The 16,033-nt window shown below is 39.6% G+C and overlaps 1 protein-coding gene and 1 long non-coding RNA gene across 2 annotated transcripts; one reads left to right on the plus strand and one right to left on the minus strand.

The window, feature by feature from the left end:
- The first annotated feature begins 232 nt into the window (after nt 1-232).
- Nucleotides 233-15,114, plus strand: rbm18 (RNA binding motif protein 18). The gene is made up of 8 exons (XM_032539078.1): nt 233-293; nt 1,353-1,371; nt 1,589-1,702; nt 6,325-6,452; nt 7,289-7,295; nt 7,588-7,657; nt 11,807-11,907; nt 13,395-15,114. The coding sequence occupies exons 3-8, from the start codon at nt 1,596-1,598 to the stop codon at nt 13,576-13,578; spliced, it is 597 nt and encodes a 198-aa protein (XP_032394969.1). The 5' UTR covers nt 233-293; nt 1,353-1,371; nt 1,589-1,595; the 3' UTR covers nt 13,579-15,114.
- LOC116703970 (uncharacterized) lies at nt 10,317-10,659 on the minus strand. Its single transcript, XR_004335555.1, has 2 exons — nt 10,550-10,659; nt 10,317-10,424 (listed from the first exon to the last, which is right to left on the minus strand). It is a non-coding gene; the product is annotated as an uncharacterized LOC116703970 (long non-coding RNA).
- Nucleotides 15,115-16,033: the final 919 nt, after the last annotated feature.

Genomic DNA, 16,033 nt, shown 5'->3' on the forward strand with positions numbered 1-16,033 from the left:
CGCCTTTGTTGTGAGACGATAGCAAGGTGAAAATCCTCCGAGCTAACTAGCTAACCAACCTGGTCACTTTTATCGGAGGAAAACGTGAACATTGATTGAAATGATTAGTTTTGCGTTTTAACGCAACTGAATCCTCCCAAAGTGGGGTCCGAAGTACATTCAGTTTAGGAAGTCAGTCGCTCTCCAAGAGGAAATTTGACGGATCGAGGAGGTAAAGTGATGCTATCCAAGCTAACTAGTGAACTGCTAGCTAGCTATCAATTACTCGTCCAAAACGGATTGTTAACCGTTTAGTGGATATATTTAGCTCATCTTCAACATCTCACCATCTGAATGGCCGAGATTATTTCAACGTTACACAGTTGATTTATCCAGGAAATGCTTACAACATGCGGATAATGGTCAATTGATCAACCTGCGGTAGCTAAGCTAACGTTAGCTAACGTTATTAGCAAGCCAACGTTTCCATAGAGTAAACATAGTTCCTCTTCTCTATTTATTTAGCTATCGTATCTTTTATTATTTCTTTACTTATTGTTATACCAGAACCATTGTTTGCTTGACACTGTCAATAGAAGTAACTCACATAACGTCACATGGTTTCCTTATTCTGATCAATGGTTACTGGAGAAGATAGCTAGCTAGATGTCTAAACCATGAATGACAACAAAAGAAAAGCTTTTTTGACATTGTGCAGACTGCTTCGCAAATGTATTCGAGCACAATCTCGTCACTGTTTTTATATGTATGTCTACATAAATCAAATGTATAATGAGCGAAATATTTGACATGTATACGATGACATTTCGATTAAACTTCCGACAATGCGCTCATGAAATACCCTAACCCCGGGAAATTAACCTGTCTATGTAAACTGAGGAATGGTTGATTTTGGAATTTACTGAATTTTACAAAATCTGATTGCCTAGCCCTTTATGCACTGTACAGTTGATGCTGGCACCGTCTAAATGCTATTAACTACCTATGTGATTGTAGGCATGCCTGTTTGACCTATCTAGGCACTTCCTCTTATAAACACTCTTTTTTAACTTGCACATGATGTCCTTTATTGAGTTCCCAAATTATGCTTTAAAAAAAAATATATTTATGCTTCTTATGCTTAATGTTATATAATGTGCTGTAATGTATGGTTGGTGATGTTCTTTTGAAACACCTTTATGCTCTTTATGCTCTTTCTGCAAAGCAAATTTCCCAAGGGGCAACAAAGGTGTCATTTAATTATTAATTCATTCATTAAGAGTCCCAGCACTGTCTGAGGTTGAATGTCTGTGTTTGACGTTTAGTAGGTCAAATTGCTGGATTGATCTTTTTGATTTATTTTTATTTTACAGATGTCTTTTGATCAATCATGTAAGCCACACAGTGCTCCAAGACATATAGTTAGTATAGTATAGATAGTATAGTTTCTCTGTAAGGCAATATTTTAGCCTTCCAGCTAACAGCTTACTTTTCTGTCTTTCTTAATGACTGCTATTTATCTGACACAAATACAAAAAAGTAAACTTAACCCTGCCTTTCATTTGTAAACCTAATTTTTCTTTTTGTCTTCTTTTCCTGCTTGCCACAGAGTACACATGTCGTCTGCGGCAGAGACAGTGGAAAATGCCTCCATCATGTCAGAGAGTGTGGCCCATGATGGAAACCGCTTGTGGATAGGCAACATCGATCCCAAAATCACAGAGTTAGTAAATCCACTACTAGTTTCACACCACATTTTGGAAAGATGTGTTCACCTTGACAGTCTCTATTATTTAACAACATCTTTACATCATGATGAGTCTTCATTTGCTGGTTTTAAAAAAGAGATCCCAGTCAGCTTCAGGCATCTATATATACATATGCTTCAAACTAGATTGGAGCGGAAGCTATCAGAGTAAGACAGTATAGTTAATGTGCCCCATAATCTGGTCATCACATTTTTAGACATTAAAATTTATCGGAATTGAAGAAAGATCTGTATTTAACTACAAAGATACAAATCTCTAGACTCAAACATGTAAACCAGCCAGCTAAATAAATAAAATAAGGTTAGTTTTTCATTTTTGCGGTGTTGAATTTGAAGTTGCGGTAAGGCGGTCCATATTATGAACCTGAGGCATTGCTTCTTAACTTGCCTGGCTTTGCCTCATAGAGAGGCAATGCTTTGTGTGTGTGCATATATGATTGATTAACTGTGTGCATAGTGTGTGTGTGCGCATCGCATGCTGAGACTGAGCAGACAGGGCTGGGTGTGTGAAAGAGAGGCAGCGAGGCGTGGAGACCTGCTCTGCTAAGGACCAGCCATCATTCCTCACTCACCTGCCCTGTTTAGTGTGTGTGTGTGTGTGTGTGAGTGTGTGAGTGTGTGTGTGTGTGAGAGCGCAGACACACACAGAGGTGTCTGTGTGCATTATTTGTTTGTCTCATTTGCATGACATCATATGTACCGTACATGTAAACATCCTTCAATTGGTTAATTTTCATCTAGATATGTGTGTGTGTGCGCAGTATGGATGTGTGGGTGTCTGAATGTGCAAAACTCTAAATGCAAGTGTGGAGAGCACCCCTACATTTTGTGATGGAGAGAGAGGGTAGTTTTTCGGGGTGTGTTTGTGTGCCTGTGGGGGTTGCTGGAGAATGTATGGGCTGCAGCTCTGGTGGGCGTCTAGACAGGCCGTTTCCTTCCCCTTTCCCTGCTCTGCTCTATCTCTCCTTAAATAGCCCACTACTTCACAGTATGGAGGAAAAATAAGAGAAATGCCCGTGGCCCCTGATGCTGATTGGGAAGATTAATTAGCTCCTAGGTAGCAGCATACGCAGTACTCCCTCTGTTTGTCCCGGTAAGCCAAACCAAAACTCAATGCAGAGGAGGAATGCAGACCTGAAATGCAAGGTGCTGTTGATGATTACATGAGGCCATGAATAGTTAATACAACTTTGTTTATTCATGCAGAGTTTTTTGGTTAGTATTTATTTTTTAGTAAAGTTATCAAATTGTGTACTACAAGTTGTTTTTTTTAGTCATTATAGAAAGTCTAGAATGTATTATTTTATCTCTTAGAAGATATCTTTTTATTTTGAACCAGAGATGCTAAACATAGGTGTGTGTGCGTGTGTGCATGCATGCGCATGCATACACACTTTCTCATTGTGTGGTGTCCTCTGTTAGAAAGATCTCAAATTTTCTAAGGAATATAAAAGATTCCTGTTAGGTTCATATCTTGGGCAAAAATCTATTCCAACGTATTGAAACCAACCTTTTTCTTCCTTTTCCCCCCCCTTTTAAATGCTCCTACAATTGAATGGCCAAAAAATATCAAACTCTTTAACTTCTTCTCACCATTTAAAGGATCTTCTCAAGCCTAGATCCCTCATAATAATTTTCCGGCCCGAACAGAACAAGCTACGCAGTGTAACTGGGGGTTTCACACATATTCAGGTTTTCTTTCACTTTTCCCTTTTGTGCTTTTGGCTGCTGAAAGAGGGAATTTCTCATTAGCGGTGATTCATCACCATCTCCCTCTCGGTTCCCTTTCACGTCCTCTTTTCTTTTAAGTTGCAACCGGGAATTTTCATTTTTTTTAAAATGAAAATTTAAAAGTTTTTAAAACCCATCATCTTACCTGCGGGTAGATCTTATTAAATTAAACTTTGCGATAGCTCTTTTGCCAAAATCCAATTTAACCCCCCCTCTCAAAATTTTTCCCTCTACCTGCATTTCTGTACGATCCTTTTGTCTTACTTTTCGGCGGACTAAACCCCCCCCTTTCACTCCTTCCCTTCTTTGCGCCTAGCTTTTGTGTCCTCCAACCCTGCCCTCACCTCCGTCTTTTTTTGGGGCTTCTCCCCCCTCTTCCTCCCCTTTCCCTTCCCGTCAACACCCCTCTAAACTTTCCTCCCTCCCCCACAATTTCTCCCCTTTCTCCCCCCTCACCCTCCTCTTCCTCCGGGGGTTTTTTACAGCCCCCAAGAGCGTCCATTTTGGGGCAGCTCCAAAAAGTCTTTGATTTTCAGCCATCTAATCTTTTTCACTTTTCCTTTCACAACATGCGTTAACATTAATTTGAAATTACAAAATAAGTAATTCGGGCTTAAAACTTCCATTTCTATTTTTGGTTTTTTAAAGGTTAGGTCAAAACGGAAAATGCAAAGGCAACTTTGATAAAGGAACAGAAAGGTTTTTAAATTTAAAACTTAACCCTTTTTATTTAATGAGCCTAGTGGAAGCCACCTCATTGGGAGGTTGCGGGGGTTTTCTGGAAAGCCATTCCTTTGGGCCCAAAAACCCCCCAGAATTTATAGAAGGGGGGAACATTTCCAACTGTCTGAGACCACAATTCACCCTTGCTCCCACATTAAATTTAAACTCAACAGTCTTTTGTGTTTACAACCACCCCACACACACACAAACCCACACACCCACACAAAACCCCCCCCACCACACTCTTCGGTTAAAATATCAAGCACTAAAAATTAAAGGGGCATTTTGGCGTTTTTTATAAAAAACCGGGGTCCTGTGGGGCGGCATCCCACAAGGGAAAAGGAACCCAAAAACAAAACACAGGAAGGTGTTTGTTGGTTTCTTTTGTTTGTGTATTTTAAATATTGTTTCTGTTGTTGCTTTTTTATGTTGACATGTCACTGTCAGAAAAGCACAGATTTTAATGATGAAATAAATGAGGGCTGAATTCCATTTTACCTGCTTCACTTTCAGGGTCCTGGTATTGTACATGCTGTCCGACTGTCACAGTGTAATCATGACTTACTGGGACACTTGAATAGAACAGAGCCATTGTTTATGTTATCAGTAACACCTGTGATTTTCCTGTTAAGACAAGTCAAAATATCTGCAGAGAAAAATTACTAGATTCATTCATTACTTGATACAAAAAAATCCATGAATTGTAATTGTGCCCAAAATATGTCGTCAACTATAAATTGCTAGTATCAGCTAGTGTTAGCTAATGTCGTTAGGTAGCCGCTAGCTAACGCTAGCTAGAAGTGTTTGTGGTGACTTTGCTTGGAACGATACCATAAGTCGTGAGTGGTGACTTGAAGTCGTAACTTACCGGCTAAAACTGTGTCTGCAACGCAGCATGAGACCGTTGTTATATCTCATTACCTTACATTCAAGAGTATGAGGTGATTCACAGGTGGTTTCAATGACTAATCAATCAGCAAGACACTGCAGACACACACTGTTTGCAATTAGTTGATTAATTAATTAATTGTTCAAAAGATGAACGATTTTGATCATTGATTTATCGTTTCAGTCTTTTTTTGAGCAAACTGCCAAACATTTATTGGTTCCAGCTTTCAAATGTTAACATTTTCTGGGTTTCTTAGTATTCCTTAACTCGAATGTTTGAATGTCATACATAACTACTAATTTAAATTTGTCAACTTGTGTCTTGGGAAATTGTAATTGGGTACTTTTCACTATTTTCTTGCCCTATGTTGTGCACACAGAAATAAGAACATTGCCCTTATAAATCATTTAATACACAAGAGCTTTGATGAGTCATGAAATGGAAAAGCACGTGCTGGTCAGCATGCTTGGAAACATTCAATCAGCACCTGGGTATTTACAGTGACATAGCAGTGAATATAGAGTAATCTACAGGTGGCCCTGAACTCATCGCTCTTTTCCACACTGTCAGAAGAAACATTTTTCCCATGGGTGCCAGTGGTCAGTTGCACGTAAACCTACACATCCTCACACATGATACATAGCTCTTCAATGACCACATATATATGTTTATTTGTAGTCCAGCGGTCCCAGGCAGCTCCCCACAGTGAGTGGATGTTGTTTGTGCAGAGCTCGGTGCTCAGGGGGGATTTGAGGCTTCCTCTATTTTATTCCCTCTTTGTCCTGCTACTGTATCCTCAGCATTGTCTCAATGAGAGATTTACTGTCACTGGGCTGCCACACCAGCTGGCCTGCTGCTAAAAAGGTGTCATGGGAGAGAAAGCTGTCATTCTCATTAGCTGAACTTGACAGATTCACACACTGTAGGATTGCAAATACACTGTAGAGTTGATCTATGTGACTGGTTCATACGGTTGAACTACATGTACTGTATAGTGCAATTTAGTGATCAATTATTAAGTAAATGTTAGATAAGAATAGGTCTCACTTGGGACATTTTACTAAAATAAAAACTTGTTCTGTGTTCTTATTTAAAAAATCCTTTCCAGAATAGAGACTAAGAACAAATTTCCTCTTTCCTATGTTCTACTTTTCTTGTACCTTTTTTTTTTTTTTTTTTTTTTTTTTTTTTTTTTTTTTGCGCTCTTTTTTTAACACAATTCCTCTTTCGGCAGATATCACCTGGTGAAGTTGCTGGAGAAGTTCGGCAATGTGAAACAGTTTGACTTCCTGTTTCATAAGTCTGGGCCTTTGGAGGGACAGCCACGGGGCTACTGCTTTGTCAACTTTAACACCAGAGAGGTACATACAAGATATATTGCTCCGAATATGTATATTTGATTTTAATTTTAATAGTTTTTGTTTTTTTGCCACAGTATGTATTTATTTAAACTGATGGTACAAAATTCATATGTGTCAAATACTAAGTTTACTAAGTATTTGTTACAAAACCGACATGGCACATATGTCAATTTTTTTTTTTTAAGCAATACTTGCTATTTTTAATTAATACAATTGTAATCCCACAATATGTCAATAATTGGCAGTAATATTGCTATTGGACAGATGCAGATTTTGCATTTTTCAACCAATAGATCAGTCACGATGATAGTTTGTCAATATATTGGTGTGTCTTCATAAATTCCAATCAATAGGTGTGACTTTGCCTTGTACTTTGCACATCCGCTCTTACAGTCCAATAGATTTCATCAGAGCGATTCACTTTGAGTGTAATAATAACGCTCCTCATTCTCAAATATCAGAAGAAAGCTTTATTAGACAGTTTCAAGCAGTCAGGAGGACATGATTATGTGTCTAACTGAAGTGGACCGTATTTCAAAAAAAATAAAAAAAGAAGAGAAAAGGACTTAAAAGGAACCCACTCAGCTTTGCAGGTTCACCCCCATATTTGTTTTGGAGTTAGCCGGGGCATTAACACTTTTTTCACAGCAGTGTCTATCGGGGGAAATTGAACCCCCCCAAAAGGATTATCAGGGGAAGGTGTGTTTATTTTCCCCCTCGCACACACTTAACCTCACCCACCATAAAAAAGTACTTTTTAATTAATTTTCTCAAAGCCATTAATCTTTGATTAGACATACCTACTCACCCACAACGACACTTTTTATGGTCCCTTTCAGGCAGATGCCACTTTATCGTCTACTATTTTTTATGCCATCTCTCATGGTAACCCTAATTAAAAAAGGACTCGGTGCAATCAAAAAGTCTTTTTGTTTTAAACAAATCATTTCCTTTCTCTCTCTCCTCTCTCCCCCTTTCTCCCCCTCCCCCCCTCCCTTCTCTTCCCCCCCCAACGCCCCCCCCTTTCTCATCTCTTCTCCCCTTTTCCCCTCCTCTCTCCTCCTCTCCCCCTCTCTCCCCTCCTCTCCCCCCTCTCTCTCTCCTCTCTTTCTCTTTTTCTTTCTGTATTGGGACAAGAGGGCAATCCTGTTTGAAGGGGAACTAGCTTTGTCCAAAAAGCGGTTTGGGGCCGGGGCGCACGCACAGGAGGGTAGTGCGGGGCCTCCCTTTTTAAAAAACTGAAAACGTATACACCAGAGTCCCCTGTTGTCTTAGACAGAAAAAAAGTCAAAAAAAGAAGAGAAAATCCCCCAAAAGTTCTTAAGATTAGGCACTCGTGAATGCTGATTTTAGTCTGACTTTTGGTAAATTTAAAAGCATTTTTATTTAACATTTCCGTTAAAAACCGCATATCAATTTATGGAACGTGGGATCTGTGCCAAAATCTAGCCTGTCTCCAAACAAAGAAATAGGGGAAATGGGGTGAAGGGTTCCTTTATAAACGAATCACGCCCTAAACCCCCACCACACCACCACACAACCCCGTAAAAGGAGGTCAAGGCATGCTGCCGTCTAAGACAACAAGTAAGTAATTTTTCCACAGATTCATTGTAAATGGGCTCATCCACCACCCAAACCAAAATAGCTTGAATTGTTTTAACCCTTTTATATAAACCAAAATTTTACTCTTTAACCCCAAAATAAATACTTTCTGTCTGCTTAAAATGCAAATGGGGTTTAATACTTTCTCAGGGTTTCTGCAACCCCTTCTCCCTTCCCTTCCCTTCATTTTGGGGTGGCCTAAAATTCTACTGTTCAAAACAAGGTGGTTTAAAAACGTTTTTTACTAGAATCAGCCAAAAATTTTTTTTTTCTCACTGGGGCTACGCAAAAAATTTAAAAAGCATTAGCGCTGATTCACTATTTAGTTTTATGTCCCCAAAATAATCCCCGTTGGGTGAAAAGTCATGTTACTTTTTGTGTTCTGGCTTAATTTTCAAGCGCTCTTCAAAGCAGGAAAATAGAAAAAAGAAATATACCCCCGATATAAAAAAGTGCCCAAAGAATTTGGGGTTCTGTCCAGCTGTTTTCTGTAAAAGGTGGTTGCAAGTCGTAATTTAAGTTTGAGCAATTGTTCAACCAAAATGACCCTCTATGTCTGACACAGTCGGGGATTGTTCTTTTTTGGGTATAAAATGGGTTTACTTGAAAATTTTTATTCCCAAAATAATGAGCAATTTTCCAGCAATGGGGCCAGCTCAGGTCCAGTTAAATGTGATGTGTTTTTAGCGAGGCCTTTCCAACCCAGAAGTCCCGTGCTGCTGGGAAGTGAGTCAGAGACAGTCGGAGTTGGAAGTTGTCTTATTTCCAGACTTACATCTTGACTTCATTACATAGGCTTTAAAAGAGAGAAAATCACATTGATGAAAGTTTGTTTCCCCTAAATTCTTCACAGATCTTTTCAAACAGTTAAATAATGTCCTTATTCATTACTGTAGTATTGTGTATTTATTAATACACAGTTTAGCCATGTTCTGTTCAATGCATGTTACAGTATTGGTACCTGAACTAACCTTCTATCAACTTCCTGTGACTGTATCCATGATGAACTATACCACATTAAACACTTATTTTAATCCTTAATAAATCTCTTAACACGCTTAACTGTTAGATTGCTGTTAGTGTAGGCCAGTGGTTCTCAAACTTGTGCAAACCGTGTAGCACTTCAGAAAATATAACGCTCTCTAAGTACGACCTTAAAAATAGTGTTAAAATAGTGTACCGTAGGCCTACCCTATTCAGCCAAGGACAGTTCACGCAGGAGGCAGGTTTATTACTAAAAAAGCAATATTTATTTTTGACCACTATGCTGTATTTCCTCTGTCCCGCTCCAACTGAATCTAAATTTGAGGAAACTCATCTCGTTACTGATTTGCATAATTTGCTACTAGCAAGTGCTATGGAGACTTCACCGTCGCTGCTTAAGTCGCAACTATCACTATAGTTTTAACAGGGCTGCTCGAAATACTCTCCTCATCCACATTTGTCTTACTAATAGTTTAAGTTTGGAGACGCAATGCAGTGTTTTTGAACCCTTCTTTTAGTCTCTGCTTACTATCATTCCATCACAGCTTGTAACTGGTTATGGATGCATGCACACTCCGACCATGAATGTAACTATGTAGCAAGCTGATATCGAAACAAAAATTGTTCCACTGAAACGCTTATTTTTAATTACTTTGAACTGATCTTAGTTTAAAGTGCAACTTTTTAATGTTTCTGAAACTGTGTAATGTACCATCTGAGGATCATAAATGACCTGTAACAGTAAACGAGACTAACAGTAAAAAGAACACTATTTTCATTTAATTGTTATTAATTCCTCTGCCCGAGTCTGATTTTTCCCGCAAAGACACAATATGATTTACGGCAGGTAGACGGCGCTACAGAGCACACAATTGGAGCAGTGCATAGTGGTGCGTATCCCCCCCGACTTTTTGGGGGAGAGTCACCAGCCCCCTAGGAAAAAATCCTAGGAGAAACACTGCAGTGATAATGTTGTTACCCAGTTTAGCTCACCGTCTAACACTTGAAATGCAACGATGCATCTGTAACTTATTCTCTTATTGTAAACGAATGATTTTATGTCTGAGCAAAATAATAATCACAACTATAGGACCTCCCGGTAACGCTAACTCCTAGACCTTAACGACAGCAGGTGTAGTAAAAACGCTACCGCTTTTGTCCAAAGGGGCCGCTGAAATCAACACAAAATGAAAGTTGCATATAGCCACTTTAAGTATTATTTGAAATGTTGTAGTATTTCTATAGTATAGTTTTTAAGTTAAATAATTTCATTTAAAAAAAATATATCAGAGATTCCATCCGCGTACCACTAGAGGGAGGTTGCATACCACCTTTGGTAATGGTACCACAGTTTGAGAACCAGTGGTTTAGATTAGATTAGATTCAACTTTATAGTCATTAAACAGGTACAAGGCAACAAAATGCAGTTTGGGTCTAACCAGAAGTGCAATAGCAGTAAGTGCAGGATATACAATGGTTTCATAAGTGCAGTGGTGCAACTATTGGAGCAACAAGAAATTATTTTAAGTTATCCTTCCCATCACTTAAGCTTGGGATTGTGTACAGAGTCAGTATGGCCAGATTGGTTCTACTGCACCTAGATCTATATGCATTACAGCTACATGCCTTTAGGAATAGGTGGAAGGGAAGGGTCCTGGCTGGTGGAATGGTCTTGTTTTAGGTTGTGTGTGTGTGTGTGTGTGTGGTGTGTGTGGGTGTGTGTGTGTTTGTGGGTGTGTTGTGTGTGTGTGTGTGTGTGTGTGTGTGTTGTGTGTGTGTGTGTGTGTGTGTGTGTGTGTGTGTGTGTGTGTGTGTGTGTGTGTGTGTGTGTGTGTGTGTGTGTGTGTGTGTGTGTGTGTGTGTGTGTGTGTGTGTGTGTGTGTGTGTGTGTGGTGTGTGTGTGTGTGTGGTGTGTGTTGTGTGTGTGTGTGTGTGTGTGTGTGTGTGTGTGTGTGTCCGTCCTTCACTTGATTCATTGTCACTTACACCAACTGATTTCTAAGCATAATATTCCCGTGAATGGCTGCAGCTGCACCAAGTGCCGGGGTTTCCTCACGCCCATCATGTGACTGTTGTTTCGTTTGTTTGTTTTTTGTCTTTTTCTTCACAGGTTTCGAGAGTTCTGTGTTGGCTGGTGGAGGTGTTTGGAAGGTGGTTTTTGAAAGGAATGAGTGCAGACGTTGGTTTTTGCTCTTCAGCTGATCCCTCTTTATCCTCCTACGTGCCTTAGGGTGTGATTATGAGCTGGACACACAGTCCTGCTTGGTTATGTCTGTCTGAGCAGACACAAACAAAATCAATACTTCAGTTTATTAATGTTGATTTTTGTGGGAGGAAGCTGGAGTTGGCTCTCCAGAGAAATGCTGTCAGGATTTATTATGAGGTCTAATGGTTTCTAAATGTCTGGTTCACATGATGTTTTTCTTCTTCTGTCTTCTTCTCTTCCTCTACTTGTTATGTGGTCCTGTTTCAATTGGACACTAAAATGTTTCTAAATGCACTGAGAACATGTTATTATCTAAATCCTTTTGACAGTATTGTCTTGATTTTGACACAAGTCCAATTCTAGACAAAACACACATTATGGTCTAAGCAAATCTTTTGTTAGCTGCAACTATCCATGTGTCTCTTATCTCCCTGCACGAGGGTCTTTTCTTGCTTCGACCTGTTATTTTACCCCTTTTGTCTCTCTCCATCTGTCTGTCCCATCCATGTTTCCATCACTGTTTGCGTGGATCATTTTGTTTTGGCCACATGACTTCTCTACAGAGGTTTGAAGGTTTCCGTAATGACAAGACAATGCCTCCGAGCCTAGAACCGTCATGCAGCGGCGCGGCAGACGATGGACCGGTAACTGCCAACCACCTCAGGTTGGTAACAAACACTCACAGCGACATCAGCTGTTTTTATTTATGCAGACGATTTTATCCATTTTCTTTAATTTTAAAGACTATTTTCACACAAACCAGCTAACGGGGTTTCCCCTTTTTTTGGCCCCTTTTCACCCCACTAAGCCCCAAAAACCCCAAGCCCTTTGAACACTGCCCGGGGTTGACCTTCAAAAACGCGGGCCCTCGTATTTTTTTTTTGGAGGGAAAACGGGGAAAAAATGAGGGGGCCCTTTATAAAAGTGGAGGAGTGTGTGGCAGTAAGAAGCCTACTTTTTGGCAATCACTGTTAGCTTTAACTAACATATTTTTATCACTATTTTGTGGTTCACTTTCTACAACAAAATGGTTAAAAAAAATTTAAGAAAAATTTTGCCCTTCAGGCAAAAGGGAAACACTGTAGGGTTTTTGACCTTGGAAGCAGGATTTGACCACAGGGGTTTTCAACCACTGAAAATCACCAACAAACGGCTTCTGTCCCACGGGTTTTACCAATGTTTTATGTTACTGAATGCAAACCAGAAGAACAAGAAGACATTTTCCTTTTTGTTTTGATGTGTAAATGTGGATGGAGCTCGTCAAATAATCATCTGAAAATGCTAGTGGAGCGATGAATGTCAAAAATGACATTTGTTTTTAAATTTAGCCAGCTCAGACTCTGGCTAAGCTTGGTCCGGAAATTTGTTGAAGGAGAACTTATGGGCTTGTTTCTTCTTCTCCTCCTCACAAGTTGAGTTCATCTGTGTACAAATGGACCAACACTTTGTTTCGAAAACCGTAGAAGTCCTGTCAAAGCTAACATGTCTAACATGTTCCAATATTGTGGCCACGCTTCCAGCCTACTTTCACATATTGACGCACACTGTAAGTACGGCAGTCAAAAGGAGCACTAGTCGGTGAAGAGGCCTCTCGTGCTCACAGTACCAATTCTTGCCGAGACAATCCAGTGTGTGTAACGAGTTTATCAGCTATCAGGATGTTTCTCAGGAAAGGCTCCACACTTCGATTCTAGTGTAAACTTCAAAATCACTCTCTCCACACAGCACAAGAGCGGAAATGTAAACACCCTTTTCTGCCTTTTCTCCCCACTATACCCACTCTAGACTTTCTCTCTCCTGCTTTTTATATCCGTTACTCTCTCATTCCCTCATTCAACTCTTCTTCTCGCCTGCACTGACATTTTTCTCACTTGCTCCTTCAAAACTGTTTTACCATTTAAATACAAGTTTTCCTCTACTTTTCATGCAGCACAACTGGCAATCTCTTGCTTGTGCTCCCTTTTTTCCTGCATCTGTCCGTCCCACTACTAAGAGTGCTAATACCTCCTCCTCTTTTCCCCTCAGCCAAGAGCCCAGATCTGTCCATCACTCCGTTCGCCCCTCAGCACCAGCACCGGTTATTCCTCCTCAGCCTTGCTGCTAACCTCTCCTCTTCTTCCTCTTTTCTTTTTTTTTTTTTTTTACCTCTAGTACGAGTGCTAAGATCCGCGCCATTGAGGCCAAGCTCCAGATGATGGAGGAGAATCCAGATGATGACTACTCGGGCCCATCGGCCTACGTTCACAACAAACCGCCAGAGAGGAAACGCTGGGAGCCCTACTCTAAATCACACCACAACAACCAGAGCAGGCCCTTCCGCAAGTTTAGGAGATGACCCATCCTCCCACTCATCTTGGAGACCCCCCCCCCCCCCCCCCCCCTTTCAGCCTCCACCTCACAAAAACTGAATAAACACAAGATACTATAAAGACTATACACATCCTATCTGGGAATAAAAGGTTTTGACAATACTTTGAGAACCTGGACTCTTTGGGAGTATTCACAGCAATCATGGACAATTACCTAAAATGGTTTTAGTTGTATTGGGTTTACAGTATCAGTTATTATTTAGTCTTAACATGTGCCCCATACCTGACTGCTGTGCAGGTTGGATCCCTTATCTGTCTGCTTTCTCACTTTTGCAGAGATTTAATGCAGGTGAATCGTACAGCTGTGAGTGACATGATGCACCGCTGCCAGGAAAGAGACATGTTATTATTAAAGAGTCTAAATGCCGATTCTAATTTCCACGTTTTACTTTCGGATCATATTATTTAAAGGTGAAATACAATTAGATTGTCTTTATTCAAGACGTCAGTGAAGAGGAATAAATACACAGATTTGTAACAGGTTTGTATTCATGGAGTTCAAATGATTAGCCACTCAGCGACACGTACTGTAAGTTGCAGTATTTTTGTGTGACATTGTTGTCTTTCTTTTTTTTCTTTCTTGGATCCAATTTGTATATGACTGCAGTCTAGAGTTTTGGTATTTCCCTTACCTCCTCTTTTTTTTTTTTTTTCAATTAAAAGCTATAAAATATCACATCTACAGTGTGTTTTATGCCATTTTGTAGATTTTCTACAATGCTCTTGAAATACAGGATTCAGTTTTATTTTTGTCAGTCAGCAACATTTGCTCTGTTACCACATGGTTGCCACGATTTTGATGATATAATCAAATTTAATTCACCAGGGGTTAAAAATACAGTCCTGAATTATCACAGATTTTTAAAGGAGATTAACACAATCGCCAATGCTGACAAATGACACAATGTTTTCCCGAGGCATGGTGGGTATCGAGTTTCTTACTCATTTTTGTGCCCTTCACCAACATTTGCTGTAAATCGTTACATTTTGTTGTTTGTTTAACATATTTCAAAATGCAATTTGTGTTGATTCCTTTGTGTCCATGGAGCTCGATACTTTTGATATGATCCGAGTAGTGTTTCTATGCATGTGTGATATGCAGTGTGAGGCTATAAAACCTAAAAGCAGGAAGTATGCAACAAATATGTTGGCGAAATAATAATCTGAATTTGTCTGAGTGAAGAAAGAATTCGCCAACTAAAGGTCTTTTGCAGAACACATGTTTTTAAAGAGTCGACCAAGAATATTGAAGTCACATCTATTAGGCTATAGCTAACGTTGCAGCGTGGATGGAGATCGGCGGACTTATTGTACATCATGGAACGACAGCGCATCATTTCGTGCGCAGCGAACAAATCCAATCCTACCTCCTGACGCGAGTCAGCCCTTTTTACCGTCTTTGTTGTTTGTAAAATAACCCGATTGCAGAATATGTCTGATTGCCATTAGATCGAATTGAATGATTTCTTTGCAATATGTGTATTTACCTGTTTTCAATAAAAGGCCTATTCATTACAAATAAATGTTCCGTTGATTATATTTTAAATTAATTTCTCCTCTGGAATGATGTAGAAGTGTGTTCATTTTTTGTTTTTGCTGTGGTTTGTTTTGATGGGATTATTTCTACGCTGGAGATGTAGGCTACAGATAATTGCTGGCCCCTTGCGGGCAGCCTGATTGACACGTCGATGTAAAGCGGTGTGTGGACTCACACACATCCTGTAATCATCAGGCTTCCCTTTCGTTAAACACTCCGTGAGTATTTGTTTCATCTCCACTTTACATCAGGGATTGCAGTAGTCTGCTGGTGCCAGGCAGTACAGGCCTAGTGGGAAAGAGTGTGGAAGTAGTCTAATTATTAAAATAAAATAAAAAAAAAATGAAATAAATAGAAATTATAATTTCACCAAAAAGAATAACACACAGACTATTAAACAGGTATCTTAAAGTACTAAATAAATGGCTGAAAGTGTTGCAGTAGGCCTAGAAGTGGCTGAGATGGTAAGCTAAAAGTAGCCTAGTGGATATAAACGGTTGAAACATTTCACTTCACTCCAAGTAGTAGCCTACGATTTGTAAACAAACCAACCTTAATATTGACAGTTCAAGTGCATGGAAAAATGACAATATCCACTTGTATATATTGAATAGTGCACATTGGGAACTGATGAAAGGGTACATGAGTTCATCTGACAGGACTGTGGGAGGGACCTCGGACCCCAAAGGTTGGGAGCCACTGATCTACATGATAAAACAAAATCTATAGGTCATTTTCAAAAATTGTTTTTATTTGTTTAGGTTATAGGCCATGGTCTAAAAATCATTGTGGCTAAAGGAAAGTCTAATAAAAGCGATGGATCGAAATGCAACCCTGACGTTTTCTATTGTCATTGTTTATCTGTTAATCGACATTTGTAATCT

This window comes from Etheostoma spectabile, chromosome 16, assembly GCF_008692095.1.
Source record: "Etheostoma spectabile isolate EspeVRDwgs_2016 chromosome 16, UIUC_Espe_1.0, whole genome shotgun sequence".
Classification (NCBI taxonomy): Eukaryota; Metazoa; Chordata; class Actinopteri; order Perciformes; family Percidae; genus Etheostoma; species Etheostoma spectabile.